General features: G+C 45.1%; 1 protein-coding gene across 1 annotated transcript; it reads left to right on the forward strand.

The window, feature by feature from the left end:
• Positions 1-3,751: 3,751 nt before the first annotated feature.
• QTRT1 (queuine tRNA-ribosyltransferase catalytic subunit 1) lies at positions 3,752-25,485 on the forward strand. Its single transcript, XM_056569127.1, has 11 exons — positions 3,752-4,005; positions 4,088-4,392; positions 6,550-6,618; positions 14,007-14,145; positions 18,065-18,143; positions 18,254-18,369; positions 20,131-20,269; positions 21,874-21,949; positions 23,516-23,625; positions 23,710-23,794; positions 24,836-25,485. The coding sequence occupies exons 2-11, from the start codon at positions 4,168-4,170 to the stop codon at positions 24,986-24,988; spliced, it is 1,191 nt and encodes a 396-aa protein (XP_056425102.1). The 5' UTR covers positions 3,752-4,005; positions 4,088-4,167; the 3' UTR covers positions 24,989-25,485.
• The last annotated feature ends 618 nt before the right edge of the window (positions 25,486-26,103 follow it).

A 26,103-nucleotide genomic window follows, 5' to 3' on the forward strand; every position in this document is an offset into this window, starting at 1 on the left:
ACAAACTCAACCGTATCAGAGACACCATCCACAAAGTACACGGTCTCCCAGGTCACGACCAAGGGCGAGTTGCAGAGCTTGCTGGGAATGCTGGCATTTGCTATGCAAGCAATTCCGCAGGGCAGAGCGTTCGTATCCAGAATATTGTCTTTGCTGCATGGTGTCCCTCAACAACACAGTAGGGTTTGGTTAGATTGCCAAGCCCTGGCTGACCTGAACATGTGGGATAGGTACATGGCACAATGGAATGGGACGGCTATGTTGTCCCGCCAGCCTCCGAGTTGTCCCCCAAGATCTGCACTGATGCGTCATCTTCCACCGGTTTTGGTGCAGTGTGGGGCGGCAGGTGGATGGCGGGCCAATGGTCCAATCAGGTATTGGCTCTGGCAGGATTCAGCAGCACTTCGGCACTTTTTGAGGTTTTCCCCATTGTAGCAGCTGCAGTGACATGGAGCGACAAGTGGTCAGGGCAGACGGTGGAATTTCAGTGTGACAATCAGGCGACAGTGGCCATAGTCAACAAGGGCAGTTCCAGGCATGCTACTGTCATGTCATTCATGCACAGGTTAGTGTGGGTGTCCTTACAACACAACTTCAATTTTGTAGCCAGACACATACCGGGGGTAGACAACACGGCTGCAGATGCTCTGTCCAGGGCTAATTTCCATCTCTTTTCACAGGTGGCTCCGCAAGCAGACGCAGTAGGAACACAACCCCCTTGCCTGGCACAATTAATCTTGGACTGAATTACTATACACAGGTGGCCCGGGAGTTAATGTCTGACGCCTTAGCCCCCAATACCAGAAAGGCCTATCATGCAGCACACGACACCTTTAGGTCATATCTGTCTCAACACAGCATCCCCTTTTCTTACAACATCACTACCATTCTATCTTTCATCGGTTTCTGCCACTCTTCTCTGCACCTGTCTCATAGCACTATTAAATCTTACCTATCGGGCATTCAGCATTTCATTTCTTTATCCCACCCAGACAGGCGGTCTATCCTATCATCTCAGGCTGTCAAGGCTGCGCTCAGAGGGGTGGTGGCTTGCAGCTCCACAGCGCCACCTCTCAGGAAACCGATCAGCGGCGAGCTGTTCCGAGCCATGTCCGACACATTAGCCAACAACCCGTTTGGCTTTGAGCGCAGTCTGATAATTAAATCTGCCATATATCTAGCCTTGTATGGCTTCCTCCGGCCGGGTGAATTTTCATGTGTCAGGCGGGGAGCGACACATCCACAGAAGGCTCATTTAAGGTGGCAGGGTTCTTGGTTCGAAGTTTCACTGTCCGTCACAAAAACTTGCAGGTGGGGGGCGGTGGTCAAGTATTTTCCTTCAGGTAACAACTGGTGCCCGGTGGCGGTGTTGGCACAACTGGTTGAGTTCCTCCATGATAAGCCTCCGGAGTCGCCACTGTTGCCTTTCGGTGGGGGTGCTCTTACTACTTCTCTTTTCACATCGCATGTCCGCACGCTGCTTTGCACTTTAGGACACAACCCCAGAGAGTTCTCAGGTCACTCATTCCGCATAGGAGCAGCATCGGCGGCCTCCAGGCACAAGGTGCCTGTACATGTCATCCAGAAGTTGGGGAGGTGGCGTTCTGATGCATATACCACTTATGTCCCAGATCCCTCAAGGGAAATGGCAGAGGCATTTCAATTTTTGGCATTATAAATAAATGATACTTAATTTACCCTAACTGGTGGTGTATTTTTGCCCTCTATAGGCGGACCCTCGACGCGGTTTTCAGGCACACCTCAACCGCTGTTCTATGTCATAAGTAGAGTTTTGTGTTAGGTCTTGGTAAATCTAGTTTCTTGCAGGTGGCCTTGGCAGGAGGTAACAGGTAAGCTCATGCACGGTTCAAAGTCCTGACCACAAACTATATCTGATTGTGGGGGTCCGACTGCCCCTCACAAACTCAAGTCCCGGCAGTCGGACCCCCAGGATCAGATAGTTATAACTTTGCCAGCTGGGAAAACCCCTATAAATGTCAAAGCCATTTTCATGTATAGGATTACAGGGAATTTCCTATATCCTATGTCTGTCATATATAACCATCCCGCTCACGGCTCTATTCATCTCTCCTTTCTAGGACGTTATTACTTACTGTATAACTTTCTGCGTTGCAGAGACACGTCAAAAGTTTTGATCGGTCAGGGTCCACCTCCACCGATCGCTAGATGTCGCCCCAGTAGTGCGTTTCACTCCCCGGCTCTGTGCTCGGTCTGTCCGTCCTCTTAAACTTAGGTGACAGACTGACAATGTTCATTCTGCGCGTGCGGGCTTGATGGGGCGTGGTTAGGGGTGTGGACGAGGGCGTGATTAGTGGGTATGGTTTGTCCCTCTTTGCTCTCAGCAATAGTTGGGAGATTTGATGGTCTGCTAGGGATTTCAAACTATTCTGGATTTCCCATATCTCACCCAGCTTTTCCTGGATGAGATATGTAATTCCTGGGACCTGGTACATACATATGACAGGTACCTGTAGCTGTTGTTATGGAGCATTGTAGTTGTTGTTTTGGGAGCATTGAGGTTTTTTTATGGGGTAACTAGCTGTTGCTATGGAACACTGGGGCTGTTGTTATGGGGCACTTCAGCTGTTGCTATGGAACACTGGCTGTTATTATGGGGGCACTTCAGCTGTTGCTATGGAACACTGTGGCTGTTGTTATGGGAGCACTTGAGCTGTTGCTATGGAACACTGGCTGTTATGGGGCACTTGAGCTGTTGCTATGGAACACTGGCTGTTATGGGGGCACTTCAGCTGTTGCTATGGAACACTGTGGCTGTTATGGGGGCACTTCAGCTGTTGCTATGGAACACTGGCTGTTATGGGGGCACTTCAGCTGTTGCTATGGAACACTGGGGCTGTTGTTATGGGGCACTTCAGCTGTTGCTATGGAACACTGTGGCTGTTGTTATGGGAGCACTTGAGCTGTTGCTATGGAACACTGGCTGTTATGGGGCACTTGAGCTGTTGCTATGGAACACTGGCTGTTATGGGGGCACTTCAGCTGTTGCTATGGAACACTGTGGCTGTTATGGGGGCACTTCAGCTGTTGCTATGGAACACTGGCTGTTATGGGGGCACTTCAGCTGTTGCTATGGAACACTGGGGCTGTTGTTATGGGGCACTTCAGCTGTTGCTATGGAACACTGGCTGTTATGGGGGCACTTGAGCTGTTGCTATGGAACACTGTGGCTGCTGTTATGGGGACACGAGCTGTTGCTATGGAACACTGGCTGTTATTATGGGGGCACTTGAGCTGTTGCTATGGAACACTGTGGCTGTTGTTATGGGGGCACTTCAGCTGTTGCTATGGAACACTGGCTGTTGCTATGGAACACTTCAGCTGTTGCTATGGAACACTGGCTGTTATTATGGGGGCACTTGAGCTGTTGCTATGGAACACTGGCTGTTGTTATGGGGGCACTTGAGCTGTTGCTATGGAACACTGGCTGTTATTATGGGGGCACTTGAGCTGTTGCTATGGAACACTGGCTGTTATTATGGGGGCACTTGAGCTGTTGCTATGGAACACTGGCTGTTATTATGGGGGCACTTGAGCTGTTGCTATGGAACACTGGCTGTTGTTATGGGGGCACTTCAGCTGTTGCTATGGAACACTGGCTGTTGTTATGGGGGCACTTCAGCTGTTGCTATGGAACACTGGCTGTTATTATGGGGGCACTTCAGCTGTTGCTATGGAACACTGGCTGTTATTATGGGGGCCCGTCGTTCTCAGTACATGGTGCCACTGTTTCAGTAAGGGGCTTCTCTCTCTTCTCTCTAATACATTTATGCTCTTTCCTCATCAATGATTTGTAGCAGAAGACAAGATGGTTTTATCATCCTGGATGCCCCGGCTTATTAACCGTTCATAGACTGTACCCAAGCCCAGGAGGTGCAGCTGTTGTAGAACTACAAATGTCAGCATGCATCTTCCTACATATTCCATCGCTTTGTAAACAGTTACTGTACAACTGTTTTCAATAAAGTAAGTTTTTTCTATTCAAGTCACTGCTGCATAGTAACTAACAAAGAGCCATAACACAAACGCTGTAACATTTCCAATAAAGTTTTGTTGACAGAATGTTTTCCGCTCGCGGTGGCTAGGGCGCTGGAACGCTACACGTCACTTCCGGCTGTCAGTGGGAACATGGCGGCGCCCAGGGGACACGCGTTACTTCACCGGGTTTTGGCAGAATGTCCGGTAACGAAAGCTCGGGCCTGTGAACTGACCCTCCCGCACGGGCCGGTGAAGACCCCGGTGTTTATGCCGGTGGGAACTCAGGGCACGATGAAGGGAGTCACTGCGGATCAGCTGCGGGACCTGGGATGTGAGATCTGCCTGGGGAACACCTACCACCTGGGGATGAGGCCGGTAAGAAACGCGAACTGCGGCTTATGTTGGCGTTTACAGAATATACCTCATTTTTGTCTATCTGTAAGGGAACTACAACTCTCAGCATGTTGTTACATAGAGGGAGGACAAATCTGGTGTTATATCATAAAGGTTGAATAAAAAGTTCTGTATCTTCTTCATATACACTGATCCCTCAACTTACAATGGCCTCAACATACAATAGTTTCAACATATAATGGTCTTTTCTGGACCATTTTAAGTTGAAACCAGACTCAACATACAATGCTACGGACAGTCCAGATCTGTGCAATGTGTCAATGGCTGAAAGAACCGACCAATCAGAATAGACATTTTACTGACAAAACCCCTTTATTACTGAAGCGCATGCACTGAATTCCTAACATCCCGAACAGCTGTTAGACACGCGGAGGGTCTCCTACCTTGCCTCCTGGTGTCCGATCGCTGCCTGAGATCCAGGCATGAGCAGTCAAGCGGCAGAATCATCGATCACTGGTTTCCTATAAGAAACCATTGATCAATGTAAAAGATCAGTGTGTGCAGTGTTATAGGTCCCTATGGGAGCTATAACACTGCAAAAAAAAAAAAAAGTGAATAAAGATCATTTAACCCCTTCCCTAATAAAAGTTTGAATCACACCCCTTTTCCCATTAAAAAAAAAACCAGTGTAAATAAAAATAAACATATGTGATATCACCACGTGCGGAAATGTCCGAATTATAAAGACATATAATTAATTAAACCGCACGGTCAATGGCGTACACGCAAAAAAAAATTCCAAAGTCCAAAATAGCGTATTTTTGGTCACTTTTTATATCATGAAAAAATGAATAAAAAGCGATCAACAAGTCAGATCAATACATAAATGGTACTGATAAAAACTTCAGAACACGGCGCAAAAAATGAGTCCTCATACCGCCCCATACGCGGAAAAATAAAAAAAGTTATAGGGGTCAGAAGATGACAATTTTAAACGTATATATTTTCCTGCATGTAGTTATGATTTTTTTCAGAAGTGCGACAAAATCAAACCTATATAAGTAGAGGATCATTTTAATCGTATGGATCTACAGAATAAAGATAAGGTGTCATTTTTACCGAAAAATGTACTGTGCAGAAACAAGCCCCCCCAACATTTATGGCGTTTTTTTTTTTTTTCAATTTTGTCTCTCAATAATTTTTTTTTTCCTGTTTCGTCGTAGATTTTGGGGTAAAATGACTGACGTCATTACAAAGTAGAATTGGTGGCGCAAAAAATAAGCCATCCTATGGATTTTTAGGTGCAAAATTGAAAGAGTTATGATTTTTTTTAAAGGTAAGGAGGAAAAAATGAAAGTGGAAAACCCCCTGGTCCTTAAAGGGGTACTCCGCCCCTAGACATCTTATCCCCTATCCAAAGGATAGGGGATAAGATGTCAGTATGCCGCGGTCCCGCTGCTGGGGATCCCCGGGATCCCCGCTGCGGCACCACGTTCTCATTACAGCACAGAGAGAGTTCGCTCTGCACGTAATGACGGGCAATACAGGGGCCGGAGCATCATTACGTCATTACGTGATTGCTGCCGGTCAAGTGAAGTGGCACCCGAGCTGGGAAAAACCCTGTGCCCCCTGGTCAGCGGCCATTTTTAGAAATCAGTCAGTAGCTGTTTATAGTGAACAGGGTCAACAGCCTATCTCTGCGGTAGGGATTGTCTCATATACATAGAGATGAGCGAATTTACAGTAAATTTGATTCGTCACGAACTTCTCGGCTCGGCAGTTGATGACTTATCCTGCGTAAATTAGTTCAGCCTTCAGGTGCTCCGGTGGGCTGGAAAAGGTGGATACATTCCTAGGAAAGAGTCTCCTAGGACTGCATCCACCTATTCCAGCCCACGGGAGCACCGGAAAGCTGAACTAATTTATGCAGGAAAAGTCATCAACTGCCGAGCTGAGAAGTTCATGACGAATCGAATTTACTGTAAGTTCGCTCATCTCTAACATACATCATTACGTGATAGAGGCCTTTTTTCCCCTATACCTTATGTTACGATGGAAGATGGTTCAGGGGTTTATGGGGAAGCATTGTTATAATTATTGTTGGTCCTGGCCTCGCAGTCACATAAGTCGTCTCCTTTCTGCCGTAATCTCATTTCTCTCGTTGCTTTATTCTTTCAGGGTCCAGAGATAATGAAGAAGGTGAACGGTCTACACGGCTTTATGAACTGGGACCGAAACCTTCTGACAGTAAGTGTGGAGACATGGGGGGGGGGAGGGAGCAAGTATCATGTATCACGATTTCAGCGTGAGGAAAATGATGTTTGTCAACCTGGCGCTTCCACCGTATCACAAACAGCATATTAAATGAAAAGATTTATTATGCAAAGTACTACGCGTTTCAAGGGTATTACAATCCTTTTTTTCACATCCTTATACAGTGGCCCCTCAACATACGATGGTAATGCGTTCCAAACGACCCATCGTTTGTCGAATCCATCGTATGTTGAGGGATCCGTGCAATGTAAAGTATAGGAAGCTGTACTCGCCTGTCCCCGCCGCTCCAGACCAGGTCCTCACCGCTCCCGATGCTGTCCCAGGGGCTCCTGATGCTGTCCCGCTGCTCCGGTGTCTTCTTCGGGATCCTCCGGCTTCTTCTGCAGGGTCCAGGCCTCGCTTTCTGGTGACGTTATTATGCTGCTGCGCCGGCGCGGTGTGCGTAGTGATGTAATAATGACGCCAGAAAGCGAGGCCCGGACCCTGGAGAAGATGCAGAAGACGCGGGAGGATTGCAAAGTGGACCCGGAGCAGCGGGAATAGGTAAGTGAACCTGCCCGCGATGCTTAAACTGCTATCCGACAGCAGCTTAAGCATTTTGCGCTGTTGGATAGCAGTCAATGCGATGGCCCCGACATATAAAAGCATCGTATGTCGGGGCCATCGCATGTCGATTTCATCATATGTCGGGGCCATCGCAGGTCGGGAGGTTCCGACAAGACCTTCTTCCCTATCGCCATGACAGCGCCACCTGAGAGAGGGACTCCGCCCCATAGGGACAGGAAACCTGAGAATAAAAAGAACCCTCCTCTCCAGCCTCAGTGTGTTTCCTGTCCCTAAGGAAGCCTGAGCTGAGCAGGAGTCCCTGTCTCAGGTGGACTTTCCATAGCTGAAGGAAGGACGCTAAATCCCCGTAGTGGCGGGGTTCCCCTTACCCTTGCTCCACACAAGGTTCCGAGTGCTCTGCAGGTGGGGAGCGCTTATGGCTGGCGTATGCATCGCATCTAGGGCCGGAACCTGCTGCGGGACTGCAGGTAGTTGCTTGCATGTTCCCTCGCGTGCGCCACTGCGCATGGGGATCCGGAAGCAGCAGAGGGCCGGTGGGTGGATATGGCATCGGGTCATGTGATCGGAGGACCCAGACGTGACGTCAGACGCCGGCTCTCTGTGTGTAAGTGCGGCCTGGTAGTATTTAGGCGCACTTCCAGAAGCCATCCTTGTGGTAGCACAGCCAACTATCAAGTGGGCAGCAAGTGTTTCTGAACAGCGGTCAGCATGAGTTCAGCCAAGGAGGACCCCAAACGGGATACAGCTGAAGTTACAGCCAAAACCCCATCTACGCTACCACCAGCCGCCTGAGTGAGTGTATCCATTCCTTATTTTCTTCATGGGGTCATTAATGCTAGATACGGTTTATTTTCTAGGGTGATGTTCCTAAAAAATCTTCAAAAAAGAAGCATTTGGAGTATAATGCCTGTAATACCTGTAAATCTAAACCTCCCCAGGGTTCTGACTAGAGATGAGCGAATTTACAGTAAATTTGATTCATCACAAACTTCTCGGCTCGGCAGTTGATGACTTTTCCTGCATAAATTAGTTCAGCTTTCCGTTGCTCCGGTGGCTGGAAAAGGTGGATACAGTCCTAGGAGACTCTTTCCTAGGACTGTATCCACCTTTTCCAGCCCACCGGAGCACCAGAAAGCTGAACTAATTTATGCAGGAAAAGTCATCAACTGCCGAGCCGAGAAATTTGTGACGAATCGAATTTACTGTAAGTTCGCTCATCCCTAGTTCTGACAAGCAGATCTGTGCTTCTTGTGTAGTAAAAGTCTTTTCTACAGAAGTTCCATGTTTACTAACTTCTATGCAAGAAATGATTTAAAATGGAGATTCAAAATTCCCTGAAAGGGTTAAATACTCCTTTTTCAACCCCGGTGTCTGCTTGCCAAACCCCTGAATCCCCTGCAGCTATATTACCCTCCCCCGTGGGGTCAGAAGAAGGGATTATAGTAGATTCTGGAGAATCGAGGGGATGAGTCGTCTTCTTCTGAGGACATTACGTCCGGGAGGCCATTTTTTCTCTATCTGGGGATACTGATGGACTTATTAAAAATGTCCGTATGGCCATGAACATAGAGGATCCGAAGGAAGTTAAAACTATCCAGGATATCATGTTTGAGGGCCTTGAACCAAGGAAGCACGGGGGTTTTCCGGTCCACAGATGCATTTCTGGTCTTATTAAAAAAAAGTGTGAAAACCCTGCTAAGGCTGGGTCCACACTACGTTTTGGCCCATACGGGAGCGCATACGGCAGGAGGGAGCTAAAACCTTGCGCTCCCGTATGTGACCGTATGCGCTCCCGTATGCCATTCACTTCAATGAGCCGACCGGAGTGAAACGTTCGGTCCGGTCGGCTCATTTCTGCGCCGTATGCGCTTTTACAACCGGACCTAAAACTGTGGTCAACCACGGTTTTAAGTCCGGTTGTAAAAGCGCATACGGCGCAAAAATGAGCCGACCGGACCGAACGTTTCACTCCGGTCGGCTCATTGAAGTGAATGGCATACGGGAGCGCATACGGTCACATACGGGAGCGCGAGGTTTTAGCTCCCCCCTGCTGTATGCGCTCCCGTATGGGCCAAAACGTAGTGTGGACCCAGCCTAAGAAAGCTTTTTTTTCTCCAAGGCTCTAAAACGCAAATATCCCTTTGATAAGGATCTTACTATGTGGGAAAAAGTTCCTAAGATAGATGCATCAATCTCTAACATTTCTAGGAAAGGGGTTCTTCCTTTGGAAAATTTGGGGGTCCTTAGGGATCCTATGGATAAAATAATCTGAATATTTCTTGAGAAGCCTCAACTGCTTCCTATAAACCAAATGTTCTAGATCCATGTTAGGCTGGGTTCACACTACGTTTTTGCCGTACTGTTTTCAATCCGTTTTTCTAAAGAAAACCGTATGGCAAAAAAACGGATGGAACAGTATGGAAAAAAGTAAACCGTATGCGTTTTTAAACAGTATACTGTTTTTTAAAAGTGCATACAGTTCCGTCAGTTTTTATAGAAAGAAAACCCATACGTTTTTGAAAATTTTGTCCATTTTTAATGGGAGGGGTCTTGGGTGGAGAATTTAGGATTCAACTGCGCATGTGCAAAGTAAAAACGTATACGTTTTTCCCGTATGGAACCGTATACATGTGCGTTTCCCATTGACGTCCATGTTAAAAAAAACGTATGCGGTTGCAGTCATAATGGTGGTCAACCACGGTTTTGACTCCGGTTTAAAAACCGTACTGCAACCGCATACGTTTTTTTTTTAACATGGACGTCAATGGGAAACGCACATGTATACGGTTCCATACGGGAAAAACGTATACGTTTTTACTTTGCACATGCGCATTTGAATCCTAAAGTCCCCACCCAAGACCCCTCCCATAAAAAATGGACAAAATTTTCAAAAACGTATGGTTTTTTTTTCTATAAAAACTGACGGAACTGTATGCACTTTTAAAAACAGTATACTGTTTAAAAACGCATGCGGTTTACTTTTTTCCATACTGTTCCATCCGTTTTTTTTGCCATACGGTTTTCTTTAGAAAAACGGACTGAAAACAGTATGGCAAAAACGTAGTGTGAACCCAGCCTAACATGGATCTAGAACATTTGGTTTGTAGGAAGCAGTTGAGGCTTCTCAAGAAATATTCAGATTATTTTATCCATAGGATCCCTAAGGACCTCCACATTTTCCAAAGGAAGAACCCCTTTCCTAGAAATGTTAGAGATTGATACATCTATCTTAGGAACTTTTTCCCACATAGTAAGATCCTTATCAACGGATTGAAAACAGTATGGCAAAAACGTAGTGTGAACCCAGCCTTACTATGGATCGATAAATTGTCTATGGATATTCAGAACAAAGTTCCCCATGAACTATTATCTTCTATACCTTTAGTTAAAAAATCTGCAGCTTTCTTGACGGATGCTTCCTCAGACTCCTTCAGGCTGTCTGCCAAGTCGGCCTCTTTATCAAATTCTGCCCGCAGAGCCCTTTGGCTAAAGACGTGGCACGGGGATGTAACCTCTAAAATTAAACTATGTGCCCTCCCATGAATAGGGAAATTAGCTTTTTGGACCGGCCTTGTCTGACATTTTGGACAAGGCAGGTAACAGAAAGAAGGGGGTTCCCTATCCAGACACCCTTTAAACAAAACAAGCCTTATCCTTCAAATAAAAAGTTTGGGGTCAGGGCTGTAAAACTGGGGAAAATTCTTGGTGGCATTTTCCCAAGGGTTCAAAAGGTTATCTCTTTAACCAGTCCGCCTCAGTCCGTCAGCAATGACACTTTAGATCGAGTCGGTGGGAGACTGAGAAATTTCGTTATCCGTTGGGAACAAATTTCCAACAGTTCTTGGGTATTACCCTAAAAATGGATTAACTTTTGAATTTCTCAGCCTCCCCCCCCCCCAACTAGTCTAAAAATCACGGTGAGTTACTCAGGTCATGTAGGTCAACTAGCTCTAGAAAAAGTTCTTCCCTGGTGCTGGCGAAGAAAAGGTTCCTTTACACACGAGCGGATTTCTTAAGCTGTCACAAACTTCGTCAAGGGGAATGGTGCCTTAGACCCCCAGATCTTCAAGAAAATTTGCCGTCTCTGGGGGACTCCACAGATGGACCTTTATGCCACGAGGGAAAACTGACAGGTACAAAAATTTTGTTCCCTGAACTCCACAGAACCCATGGGTGGTGGACGCTCTAACCCAAACTTGGAACTGGAACCTAAACGGGAAGCCTCCTGGATCCGTGAATTGGATAAAGTAGAACCCAGGGGATTGAATCGTGACTAGAGATGAGCGAACTTACAGTAAATTCGAATCGTCACGAACTTCTCGGCTCGGCAGTTGATGCCTTTTCCTGCATAAATTAGTTCAGCTTTCAGGTGCTCCGGTGGGCTGGAAAAGGTGGATACAGTCCTAGGAGAGGCAAGGGCAGTGGTATCTGGGGAGGAAGGGCAGGGCCTGGGCAGATGTGGGCTGGGTAGGGGCTGGGGTGCCCATGTTCTTTTCCTCTGGGGGCAGTCCTTGTAGGTATGGGCTGCTTGCCCGCAAAGGTTGCCCTTCTTTGCCTTTTTAGCAGTTTTTAATACTGTTGGGTTAAGCCATTACAAGGTGAACCATGTGTTTCAAATTTTATATTTTATCTATTTCTCAAAAGGGGGTAAATACTCTCCTTGTGGAGATACACCATTTCTGGTGTGCGGAGATTCAAAGGCCATTAGCACTCCACTGGGCATTCTGGGAAAAAGAATATGCAAAGCAGCTAATCATATCGCCTTTACAGGTAACATTCCCTAAACATCAGCCAAGCCAGAACACCCTGCTCTGTACTGACCAGGGGCAAACCCCCCCCATACAGCAGGGTCCTCTTCCCTTCTGGGGAGATATGGCTAGGCATTAAAGGGGTACTCCGCTGCTCAGCATTTGCAACAAACTGTTCTGAACGCTGGAGCCGGCGCCGGGAGCTCATGACGTCCTAGCCCCACCCCCTCATGTCACGCCTTGCCCCCTCAATGCAAGTGTATGGGAGGGGGCATGACAGCAGTCATGCCTCCTCCCATAGACTTGCATTGAGTGGGCAAGGCGTGACATGAGGGGGTGGGGCTAGGATGTCATGAGCTCCCGACTCGAGCATTTGGAACAGTTTGTTCCAAACGCTGAGCAGTGGAGTACCCCTTTAAAACCCCTCAGTCAGTTTCTAAGACTCTGTAACTGGAGATGAAACTGATGTTTAGGGAATTCTACCTGTGAAGGGGGTGTGATGAGCTGCTTTGCATATTCCTTATGCTTCTGTGTGTATATACATATACATATAGAAAGATAGATATAAATGTGTATACAGTGATCCCTCAACTTAGAATGGCCTCAACATACAATAGTTTCAACATACAATGGTCTTTTCAGGACCATTGTAAGTTGAAACCAGACTCGACATACAATGTACAGACAGTCCACATGTGTGAAATGTGTCAATGGCTGAAAGAACTGACCAATCAGAATGGGCATTCACTGGTAAAACGCCTGTATTACTGAAGTGCATGCACTGACTGGTGTCTGGTTGCGCCTCCTACAGTACAGAGAGGTATTACATGTTCTGTACTACTCTTTACCTGTATTACTGAAGCGCATGCACTGACTGGTGTCTGGTAGTGCCTCCTACAGTACAGAGAGGTATTACATGTTCTGTACACTTTACCTGTATTACTGAAGTGTATGCACTGACTGATGTCTGGTAGCGCCCCCTACAGTACAGGGAGGTATTACATGTTCTGTACTCTTTATCTGTATTAATGAAGCGCATGCACTGACTGGTGTCTGGTAGCGCCCCCTACAGTACAGGGAGGTATTACATGTTCTGTACACTTTACCTGTATTACTGAAGTGTATGCACTGACTGATGTCTGGTAGCGCCTCCTACAGTACAGAGAGGTATTACATGTTCTGTACACTTTACCGGTATTACTGAAGCGTATGCACTGACTGGTGTCTGGTAGCGCCCCCTACAGTACATGGAGGTATTACATGTTCTGTACTCTTTACCTGTATTACTGAAGTGTATGCACCGACTGTTGTCTGGTAGCACCCCCTACAGTACATGGAGGTATTACATGTTCTGTACTACTCTTTACCTGTACCAGGGTTACCTTCTCTTTTGGACACCAGGCGAGGGCGACTCCATGTTACTTTTTTAGGACATTGCGTGTTCTGTACAGGACCCTGAAGAAGCTCCTGTCCTCTACATAGACCAGTGTTTCCCACGCAGGGTGCCCCCAGCTGTTGCAAAACTACAACTCCCAGCATGCCCGGACAGCCGAAGGCTGTCCGGGCATGCTGGGAGTTGTAGTTTTGCAACAGCTGGAGGCACCCTGCGTGGGAAACACTGAAATAGACAGTAATTTACAGCTCCCAGCAGATCTTTATTACTTTTATATGTAAGGATTTGCTTTATCTATATTAGTTATCTACTTATTTTTCTTTAATCCTCACTTGTTCCTATTTTTGGATGACATTTTGGTGACTTCAGAACCAATTACCAGGTTTCCATAGAGTTCTGGTCTCAACATACAATGGTCGTCCTGGAACCGATTAATATTGTAACTTGAGGGACCCCTGTAATGGTAAGGAAAAGACTTCTCGGACACCACACCAGCGCCATGGACTGACTATGGGTGGGTGCTGTGCCAGGATTCCGTATTGTGAATGGGCTCTTAGAGATTAGGGTATTTTTTTGCTGTACGATACATTGGTGAATCGTCATAGACTAGCGGATGTGACCATAGTAATCATGGACTTGTCCTCCGGTGACAGGACAGCGGTGGATTTCAGATGGTGTCACTGGTGGAGCTGTCCAAGGTGACGGAAGAAGGAGTGCACTTCACATCACCGTACGATGGAAAAGAGATCCTCCTGACCCCGGAGAAATCTATTGAGATCCAGAATGCGCTGGGTAAGTGAGATCTCCCTACAGGATCACTTTTGTGTCTAAGCCCAGGGTTTCCCAACCAGCGTGCCTCCAGCTGTTGCAAAGCTACAACTCCCAGCATGCATGGGAGTTGTAGTTTTGCAACAGCTGGAGGCACACTGGTTGGGAAATACTGTCTTAACCCCTTAGTGACTGCTCGTATAGGTCTTAATGTTGTATGGACGGGCTCCCAAACTGAGCCCACTCAATAAAAGATGAGTGTCGGCTGTATCTTACAATCCAATCTTGGCATATAGAGAGTGGCCTGACAGGATCGGCACCACCCGCAACTCAACTGCTGGGTGATGATCGGTTGTTATGGCAGGATCCAAACCTGCCATACAGATTCTACTCTGACGGGCTGTAAAGGTAGCGCACAGATCAATAAAGTACCTGTGTACTGTAGTCATAAGTGTAAGCAATCTATTGATTGCCTATGAAAGTGTAAATAAAATGTTTTCAATGTTATAAAAAAATCTGCAATGTATTAAAAAATGTAATACCTCCCCATTTATCAAATAAAAATCAAAAAAGCAAACAAATTTTGGCATCGCTGCATCCCCACCCTAAATATGAAAATATATAATTGATTCTGCACAGAAGAAAAGCCACAAATTCAGATTTTGGGTCACATTACGGCTAAGTTTCGACTTTTTTTTTTTTTTTGTTTTTTTTGTGGCCCAAAAAAAACGCAAGAAAAAAAACGCAAGAATTTTTTTTTCTTCACTTTTTTTTCTTCACTTTTTTTTCTTCACTTTTTTTTTCTCCCCTTTTTTTTCTTCACTTTTTTTTTCTTCACTTTACTTCCCAGTACTAATAGACAGATCGCCCCAGGTGTCACTCCTGACATCCGATTCAATCATCAATAGTATAGCAGAGAAGCGGAACGGCTCTATACAGCGCTTCCATCTCTGCTCTGCACTCCGGGCGGCCAGTGATGTGAATAGAACATCACTCATTCATATTTTCCACCCAGAGTGGGGATTGGCTGGATGGTTGCAGCCAATCACAGCTCTCAGAGGGAAATATGAATGAGTGATGTTCTAATCATATCACTGGCCGGAGTATAGTGCAGAGATGCGGAGCGCAGGAGAAAGCCGCTCTGCATCTCAGGGATGAAGGATGATCGCATCGGGTGTCAGTAGTGATACTCGATGTGATCTGTCCTTAGCTGCAGGCACTACTACTCCCAACATGGATCGCACTCTGCTCCATACTGGGAGCTGTAGTACCTGTAGTTAAGGAAAGATCATAGCGGATGTCCCTCCTGACACCCGCTGTGATCCTCCTGTATAATATATAGATGCAGCCGGCCGCTCTTCTATAGTCCCCTGCACTGACGTATATATACACCTATTCATATTTCCCACAGAGAGCTGTGATTGGCCAGATGGTTCCAGCCAATCACAGCTCTGCGGGAAATATGAATAAATGTATATATACGGCAGTGCAGGGGACCATAGATGAGCGGCCGGCCGCATCTATACATTATACAGAAGGATCACAATGGACCCCGGTGATCTGTCAATTAGTACAGGTACTACTACTCCCATCATGGAACGTGTGTTCCATGCTGGGAGTAGTTGTACTACCTTTTAAAAAAAAAAAAAAATAAGTTAAAAAGCGCACACACACACTCCATTTTTATTATTGTCAGCTACATTTTTAGGTCTCCGCCTGCCCACATAAATCCCTGTTTAAAAATTCATAAATGTTGTTATAAAAAAGATAAATTTCGTTAGATACAATTTTTTCCATCACTACTGTATCTTTTTTTTTTTTTTTTTCCATTTATTTATTCTTAATGGTACCTTTACAAAATTTTATTAAAAAAAGATATCTCCATCACTTTTTTGGATCACTAAAGTCCAAAAAAAGAATAAAAACCGCCGGCAAAAACACCAAGGTTAAAACTCGCATGACGTTTTTCTTGGCGTTTTTTTTTTTTTACTCCCATAGACTTCTATAGGATAAAAACACCACAGTTTCAGGGAAAAAAAAAAACTCCTTAGGCTCAACATGCTGCGCCTTTGTAAAACCGCCAAGGAGCTGAATAACGCCAAAAGGATAGAAAAAAAAAACTGAAAGCGCAAAGAGGAAATTTTTTTTTTGATTTCTCATTGATTTACAGCTAACACCTGGCGCAGCGTTTTTTCAACGAAAAAAGGCCATGGAAGCTGCTTTGGCGTTTTTTTGGGGGAAAAGGCACAAAAACAAACAAGCAGAAACTTAGCCTAGTTATGAGAAAACATTTTTAATAATGGTGATCAAAAAGACACTTGCTAAAATGGTACAGATCAAAACAAATCGTGGAAAATGTAGAAAAGAAATTTTGGGGGTCAGAATAGGCCGGTTCAATTATTATTTTATGTTTATAATAGAAAAAAATATATATTGTATTGTATTAAATAATATAAATATATTATTAGTAATAAAAAAAAAAAAATATATATATATATATATATATATATATATATATATATATATATATATATATTAAGTGTATCATAATTAATAATAAAATGAAAAAAAATAAATAAAAAATAAATAAAAATATATATAGTTGCAGTATCTTGTAATACATTTTTACAGATGATCGTGCATTTTGCATCACTGGACTAATACAGCTACTCGTGTGTGTGTGTGTGTGTATATGTATATATATATATATATATATATATATTATAGAATTGAAAAAAATTTAATATATATACATATGGGGGGAGATTTATCAAAACCTGTGCAGAGGAAGAGTGGTGCAGTTGCCCATAGCAACCAATCAGATTGCTTCCTTCATTTTCCACAGGCCTCTTTAGAGGCCTGTGGAAAATGAAAGAAGCAATCTGATTGGTTGCTATGGGCAACTGCACCACTCTTCCTCTGCACAGGTTTTGATAAATCTCCCCCCATAGTGTATTTATTGTTGGACTGGTTAGTCTATTTATCTATGTATCCCTGTAATCGTACTGAACTGAATAATCCAGATGACAAGTTAGTTTTACTGCACAGTGAATGGTGTGTGACAAAATTTCCCCTCCATTTTCTGTTATTACAAACTACAATTTGTCCCACAAAACACAAGCCATCATATGCCTCTGTAGATGAAAAACTCTTAGAAGGTGAGGAGTAAAAAAAATAAATAAATAAATGCAAAAATGGAAATTTTCTTGGTCACTAAGTGGTTAAAGAAACAGCCTTTGGCTGTCTGGGTACGCTTGCTGGGAGTTGTAGTTTTATAACAGCTGAAGGCACCCTGGTTGGGAAGCGCTGCCCTATGCAATACTAATCTGCTGTATTCCTTGTGCAGCTCCTCAGGGGCAGGGCTTACACAGTGAAGATCTCCTTCTGAATGAAATGCACCAAATATTAAAGGGGTATTCCGGCTTTATACATCTTATTCCGTATCCAATGCATAGGGGATAAGATGTATGATCACAGGGGTCCTGCAGCTGGGGACCCCCGTGATCTCGGTGCAGCCCCCAGCATTCTGTGCCGGGTGCAGCCTCCAAGACGGGAATGTGACATCGCTGCCACGCCCCCTAGTGATGTTACACCACACCCCATCCTTTCATGTCTATGGGAGGGGGTGGGGTGGCCGTCATGCCCCCTCCCATAGACAAGAATGGAGGGGTGTGGCAGTGACGTCCCTTCCCCGTCTCGGAGGCTGCACCCGGCACATAATGCTGGGGGCTGCACCGAGGTCGTGGGGGTCCCCCATCAGCGGCGGGACCACAGCGATCATACATCTTATCCCCCATCCATTTGATAGGGGATATGATGTATAAAGCAGGAATACCCCTTTAAGCCTTTGAATTGGTCTGTGGTCAATTTAGCAGCTGTAAGAAGTTCCCCGGTAGGCAGGGTGGGCACAGGCTCTTACCTTCCCCTTTGTCTCCTCGCTCAGGGTCGGACATCATGATGCAGCTGGATGATGTAGTGAGCAGCACCATCTCAGGTCCGCGTGTGGAGGAAGCAATGTACAGGTCAGGACAGGGTTCAGTTCACACTTGGGATTGGTTTATATATATATATATATATATTTATAGGCTGTGTAATGTTTCCTATGCAATTTTTCTATTTTTTTGCTCTTCAGATCCATCCGCTGGTTAGATCGATGCATCAGCGCCAATCAGAACCCGGAGAAACAGAATCTCTTCGCCATTATACAGGGCGGTCTAAACGCCGAGCTACGCAAGAAGTGTTTGGATGGTATGTGCACTATCATGGCCTATAGGGGGCGTCTCACTTAGAATGTGCTGACCACATTATGCCGCAGAGCTGTATACTCAATGTATAAACACAGTGACCCCCACCAGCAGAATAGTGAGTACAGCTCTGGAGTATAATACAGGATATAACTCAGGATCAGTACAGGATAAGTAATGTATGTACACAGTGACCTCACCAGCAGAATAGTGAGTACAGCTCTGGAATATAATACAGGATATAACTCAGGATCAGTACAGGATAAGTAATGTAATGTATGTACACAGTGACCTCACCAGCAGAATAGTGAGTACAGCTCTGGAGTATAATACAGGATATAACTCAGGATCAGTACAGGATAAGTAATGTAATGTATGTACACAGGGACCTCACTAGCAGAATAGTGAGTACAGCTCTGGAGTATAATACAGGATATAACTCAGGATCAGTACAGGATAAGTAATGTAATGTATGTACACAGTGACCCCACCAGCAGAATAGTGAGTACAGCTCTGGAGTATAATACAGGATATAACTCAGGATCAGTACAGGATAAGTAATGTAATGTATGTACACAGTGACCTCACCAGCAGAATAGTGAGTACAGCTCTGGAGTATAATACAGGATATAACTCAGGATCAGTACAGGATAAGTAATGTAATGTATATACACAGTGATCTCACCAGTAGAATAGTGAGTACAGCTCTGGAGTATAATACAGGCTATAACTCAGGATCAGTACAGGATAAGTAATGTAATGTATGTACACAGTGACCTCACCAGCAGAATAGTGAGTACAGCTCTGGGGTATAATACAGGATATAACTCAGGATCAGTACAGGATAATTATGTAATGTATGTACACGGTGACCCCACCAGCAGAATAGTGAGTACAGCTCTGGAGTATAATACAGGATATAACTCAGGATCAGTACAGGATAAGTAATGTAATGTATGTACACGGTGACCCCACCAGCAGAATAGTGAGTACAGCTCTGGAGTATAATAAAAGGATATAACTCAGGATCAGTACAGGATAAGTAATGTATGTACACAGTGACCCCACCAGCAGAATAGTGAGTACAGCTCTGGAGTATAATAAAAGGATATAACTCAGGATCAGTACAGGATAAGTAATGTAATGTATGTACACAGTGACCTCACCAGCAGAATAGTGAGTGCAGCTCTGGAGTATAATACAGGATATAACTCAGGATCAGTACAGGATAAGTAATGTATGTACACAGTGACCCCACCAGCAGAATAGTGAGTACAGCTCTGGAGTATAATAAAAGGATATAACTCAGGATCAGTACAGGATAAGTAATGCATTCAAATGACACAACTTTTTCAATAATAAACAATAAAAATAAAGCTTTCCTGGCAATAATGAAAATAGAATAATTTTAGCAAATTGAGGGAGATTTAACAGAACCTGTGCAGAGGAAGAGTGGTGCATTTGCCCATAGCAACCAATCAGATCACTACTTTAATTTTTTCAGAGGCCTTTTTAAAAATGAAAGAAGCAATCTGGTTGCTATGGACAACCGCACCACTCTTCCTCTACACAGGTTTTGTTAAATCTCCCTCATTAAGCTTACTTTTAATAATTTTCCCTAATATCTGCCAAATTCAATGCATAAAAAAAAAGTGGACAAAAGCGTCTACAGACAAGAACCGATGATAATTCCCCCCCCGCCCCCGCCTATATTCTGATAATAGTTCAGATTTTTTTTTTTTTATTTATTTATTTTTGTGTGTAGAGATGACCAAACGCGACGTTCCTGGCTTTGCCATTGGTGGACTGAGTGGGGGTGAGGAGAAGGACCACTTTTGGAAGATGGTGACTCTCAGCACTGACTACTTACCCAAGGACAAGCCTCGATACCTTATGGGAGTCGGGTAAGGCGCTAAAAAGGTGTAGGAGCGTTACCGTTAAAGGGGTACTCCGGTGGAATATTTTTTATTTTTTTTTTAAATCAACTGGTGCCAGAAAGTTAAACAGATTTGTAAATTACTTCTATTATAAAATCTTTACCCTTCCAGTACTTTTTAGCAGCTGTATGCTACAGAGGAAATTCTTTTCTTTTTGAATTTCTTTTTTGTCTTGTCCACAGTGCTCTCTGCTTACACCTCTGTCCGTATCAGGAACTGTACAGAGCAGGAGAAAATCCCCATAGCAAACCTATGCTGCTCTGGACAGTTCCTGACAAGGACATAGGTGTCAGCAGAGAGCACTGTGGACATGACAAAAAAGAAATTCTAAAAGAAAAGAATTTCCTCTGTAGCATACAGCTGCTAAAAAGTACTGGAGGAGTAAAGATTTTTTTAATTGAAGTCATTTACAAATCTGTTTACCTTTCTGGCACTATCCACAGGAAAGGGATATGATGCATTACTCTCCAGCTGTTGCAAAACTACAACTCCCAGCATGCCCGGACAGCCAATGGCTGTCCGGGCATGCTGGGAGTTGTCGTTTTGCAACAGCTGGATGCACACTGTTTGGAAAAACTGATCACTAGTATAAGGGTCCCAAGACCCCAATAGGGTGTGAGGGCATGCCGGGAGTTGTAGTTTTGCAACTGCTGGAGACACAGTTTATGAAACACTAGGACCAACACTGATCACTAGTATTGGGGTCACACATGTACCCTGCCACCCCATTACATGTCCATGGGGCTGACTATAGCCAAGTGTAGTGCTCAGCGGCTTCCATCAGCCCTATAGAAATAAACAGGCAATGGACATCAGATTGCAGTGAAGGGAGACACCTAGTGGCCAAGTTTTTAGGGCCTTTTTTTCTGGGTTAAAGGGGTACTCCACTGGAAAACATATTTATTTATTTATTTTTTTAATCAACTAGTGCCAGAAAGTTAAACAGACTTGTAAATTATTTCTATTTAAAAATCTTAATCCTACTAGTACTTATCAGCTTCTATTTGCTCCATAGGAAATTCTTTTCTTTTTGAATTTCCTTTCTGTCTGACCACAGTGCTCTCTGCTGCCACCTCTGTCCATTTTAGGAACTGTCCAGAGTAGGAGCAAATCCCCATAGCAAACCTATCCTTCTCTGGACAGTTCCTAAAATGGACAGAGGTGTCAGCAGAGAGCACTGTGGTCAGACAGAAAGGAAATTCAAGAAGAAAAGAACTTCCAGTAGAGCAAATAGAAGCTGATAAGTACTGGAAGGATTAAGATTTTTTTTTAATAGAAGTAATTTACAAATCTGTTTAGCTTTCTGGCACCAGTTGATTTAAAAATCTTTTTAACATTTCCAGGGGAGTTCTCCTTTAAAGCAGTACTATCATTATGAAAGTCTTTTTGACACGGCTCAGAGACGTGTTAAAAGTTTTCATCAGTTGGGGTCTCGGTGCTGTCGTTGGCTGTCCGGGCATGCTGGGAGTTTTGCAGCAGCTGGAGGCACGCTGGTTGGGAAACGCTGCTTAGTGTTTCACATTGGTTTCCCCCATTACCTTGGTTAGTTAATATATTTTTTCTTCCCACAGATATGCCACAGATCTGGTGGTTTGTGTCGCTCTCGGCTGTGACATGTTTGACTGTGTGTTCCCCACCAGGACCGCGGTAAGTATCTAAGAGCTGCCGTGTGATAGGGTAGAAAACACATCCATAAGAACTTCATGATAAACACCTCAGCTGCTACAGAACCTCATGATGCACACCTCAGCTGCTGCAGAACCTCATGATAAACACCTCGGCTGCTGCAGAGCCTCATAATGTTCACCTTGGCTACTGCAGAACCTCTTGATGCACATCTCAACTGTTGCATTACCTCATGATACACATCTCAGCTGCTGCAGAACCTCATGATGCATACCTCGGCTGCTGTAGAAAATCATGTCACACTCTTTGACTGCTCCAGAACATTATGATGCGAACCTCGGCTGCTGCAGATCCTCATGATGTACATCTCAACTGCTGCATTACCTCATGATACACATCTCAGCTGCTGCAGAACCTCATGATGCACACCTTGGCTGCTGCAGAAAATCATGTCACACTCTTTGGCTGCTGCAGAACATTATGATGCGAACCTCGGCTGCTGCAGAAGCTCATGCTACACATGTCTGCTGCTGCAGAACATCATGATGCATGCCTCGGCTACTGCAGAACCTTATAAGTAGAGTTGAGCGAACTTACAGTAAATTGGCTCGTAGCGAACCTCGCAGCTCGGCTGTTGATTACTTTAGTCTGCGTAAATTAGTTCAGCTTTCCAAGGGCTCCAGTTGCCTGGAAAAGTGGATACAGACCGAGGAGACCTAAGATTTATCATCTTGGACTTTTCCAGGAAGCCCTTGGAAAGCTGAACTAATTTACGCAGACTAAAGTAATCAACAGCCGAGCTGCGAGGTTCGCTACGAGCCAATTTAGTGTAAGTTCCCTCAACTCTACTTATAATACACACCTTGGCTACTGCAGAACCTCATAATGTTCACCTTGACTACTGCAGAACCTCATAATGTCCACCTTGACTACTGCAGAACCTCATAATGTTCACCTTGGCTACTGCAGAACCTCATAATGTTCACCTTGACTACTGCAGAACCTCATAATGTCCACCTTGACTACTGCAGAACCTCATAATGTTCACCTTGGCTACTGCAGAACCTCATAATGTTCACCTTGGCTACTGCAGAACCTCATAATGTTCACCTTGGCTACTGCAGAACCTCATAATGTTCACCTTGGCTACTGCAGAACCTCATAATGTTCACCTTGGCTACTGCAGAACCTCATAATGTTCAACTTGACTACTGCAGAACCTCTTGATGCACAACTCGACTGCTGCATTACCTCATGATACACATATCAGCTGCTGCAGAACCTCATGATGCACACCTCAGCTGCTGCAGAACATCATGATTGGTAACAAATTATATATTTTATAAATCTAAGCAGAGCAGAGTTGACACAGCTCACCCTTGTGCCCATACAATGACTCGGACAGGACCGGACCCCAGTCCAACAATAGTAGTAGAAAGTACCGACTAAGGCTACGCACTGTGGCCGAAACGCGTCACCTGTCTTCCATGTTGGCTGATCGCTGAATAAAGTACCGAGCATTGCTTGAATTGCCACGCTGGACTTTCTCTTCCTTTCTACATTTTATAAATCTGTGTGTTTTTCTAGAGGTTTGGCTCGGCGTTGGTTCCCTGGGGTTCTCTCCAGATAAAGAGCAAGCAGTTTGCCAAAGACTTCCAGCCCATAGACAAGGACTGTAAATGCCCCACGTGTCAGAGGTAACAAGTCCTGTTACAATACTGTAATCTATGTATTATGTTGTTTTAGGATTAGTTACATCGTTCTGCTTATGTTCTTTATAGATACTCCCGCGCTTATATCCACGCCCTGTTCAAAAGTGACACCGCGGCCATGCATCATATAACAATCCATAACATTGCTTACCAGGTATGTATGGAGACACAAAGCTGAATATAAGGGGACATGGAGTCTGCTCCTCCCACCACAGGGTGATATAGACAGGAGGAGCTATGTGACATGGAGTCTGCTCCTCCCACCACAGGGAGATATAGACAGGAGGGAGGAGCTATGTGACATGGAGTCTGCTCCTCCCACCACAGGGTGATATAGACAGGAGGAGCTATGTGACATGGAGTCTGCTCCTCCCACCACAGGGTGATATAGACAGGAGGGAGGAGCTATGTGACATGGAGTCTGCTCCTCCCACCACAGGGTGATATAGACAGGAGGAGCTATGTGACATGGAGTCTGCTCCTCCCACCACAGGGTGATATAGACAGGAGGAGCTATTTAACATGGAGTCTGCTCCTCCCACCACAGGGTGATATAGACAGGAGGGAGGAGCTATGTCACATGGAGTCTGCTCCTCCCACCACATGGTGATATAGACAGGAGGAGCTATGTGACATGGAGTCTGCTCCTCCCACCACAGGGTGATATAGACAGGAGGGAGGAGCTATGTGACCTGGCGTCTGTTCCTCCCACCACAGGGTGATATAGACAGGAGGGAGGAGCTATGTCATATGGAGTCTGCTCCTCCCACCACAGGGTGATATAGACAGGAGGAGCTATGTGACATGGAGTCTGCTCCTCCCACCACAGGGTGATATAGACAGGAGGGAGGAGCTATGTGACCTGGCGTCTGTTCCTCCCACCACAGGGTGATATAGACAGGAGGGAGGAGCTATGTCATATGGAGTCTGCTCCTCCCACCACAGGGTGATATAGACAGGAGGGAGGAGCTATGTGACATGGAGTCTGCTCCTCCCACCACAGGGTGATATAGACAGGAGGGAGGAGCTACGTGACATGGCGTCCACTCCTCCCACTGCAGGGTGATATAGACAGGAGGGAGGAGCTATGTCCTATGGAGTGCTCCTCCCACCACAGGATGACACCCACATGAGGGAGGAGCTATGTGATCAGGGACATGATAGTAAATACATAACCTTTTTCTCCTTTTTCTAGCTGGCTCTGATGCGCTCGGTGCGGGATAGCATTCTGGGCGGACGTTTTCCGCAGTTTGTGCAGGACTTCATGAGAACCATGTACAGCACAAAGGACAAGTACCCCCAGTGGGCCGTAGATGCCTTAAAGACTGTCAGTATCACCCTAGAGTGACTCCTTGAGCTGCTACGTCCTAGACCAACATTCCTTCATCTTCTCACACCCCACAGGATGTCCTATCTGGAAAACGGTTTACCAAAGAGTAGTGTCTGCCAGTGATCTGCGGTGGTGCCATCACTGGAGAAACCCCTGATCACGGTCACACGGAGATAAGATTCTTCTTGGGACAGCTGGGTTACAATCAATATGGCTCATGGCAACTGCAGACCTCTGGCTAGTGCAAAACTACAACTCCCAGCATGCCCGGACAGCCAACGGCTGTCCGGGCATGCCGGGAGTTGTAGTATTGCAACAGCTGGAGGTTCACAGTTTGGCGACCACTGGTATAGACTATAACCATATCTCCTGCGTCCATCTCTGTTCCAAGACTGGAGGAAAGTTTTTTTTATTTTTATTTTTTCTCATTTTTCTTGTATTTTTATCTTTTTAATGTATTTCTTCACTATTTTAAAACAATGTATGTTTGTTTGTTTTTTTACCAATAAAACAGATGAAGTCTACCTGTGCCAGGTCACTGACCAGAGATAGGAAATTCTTCTAGATCAGTGGTCTTCAACCTGCGGACCTCCAGATGTTGCAAAACTACAACTACCAGCATGCCCGGACAGCCGTTGGCTGTCCGGGCATGCTGGTAATTGTAGTTTTGCAACATCTGGAGGTCCGCAGGTTGAAGACCACTGTTCTATATAATCGTGACTGTGTGCCTGTTAGCCTTGCTCCAATGTGGCTTTTTCCCTCTTTTATCGCTAGAGGTAAACTACGGTGTTAATTAGAGATGAGCGAACGTACAGTAAATTCGATTCGTCACGAACTTCTCCGCTCGGCAGTTGAAGACTTTTCCTACATAAATTAGTTCAGCTTTCCGGTGCTCCGGTGGGCTGGAAAAGGTGGATACAGTCCTAGGAGACTCTTTCCTAGGACTGTATCCACCTTTTCCAGCCCACGGGAGCACCTGAAAGCTGAACTAATTTATGCAGGAAAAGTCATCAACCGCCGAGCCGAGAAGTTCGTGACGAATCGAATTTACTGCAAGTTCGCTCATCTCTAGTGTTAATCATAGACAATGGGTGCCTATATGCAAAAAAAAAACAAAAAAACGTAAGTGCTCA

This window comes from Hyla sarda, chromosome 4, assembly GCF_029499605.1.
Source record: "Hyla sarda isolate aHylSar1 chromosome 4, aHylSar1.hap1, whole genome shotgun sequence".
In the NCBI taxonomy this organism is placed as follows: domain Eukaryota; kingdom Metazoa; phylum Chordata; class Amphibia; order Anura; family Hylidae; genus Hyla; species Hyla sarda.

Excerpts from the sequence above, each read along its gene's own strand:
- QTRT1 (XM_056569127.1), top strand. The coding sequence starts at position 4,168 with ATGGCGGCGCCCAGGGGACACGCGTTACTTCACCGGGTTTTGGCAGAA. Across the intron at positions 6,619-14,006 it reads GGGACCGAAACCTTCTGACA|GACAGCGGTGGATTTCAGAT; the intron begins GTAAGTGTGGAG and ends CTCCGGTGACAG. Across the intron at positions 21,950-23,515 it reads TGTTCCCCACCAGGACCGCG|AGGTTTGGCTCGGCGTTGGT; the intron begins GTAAGTATCTAA and ends GTGTTTTTCTAG.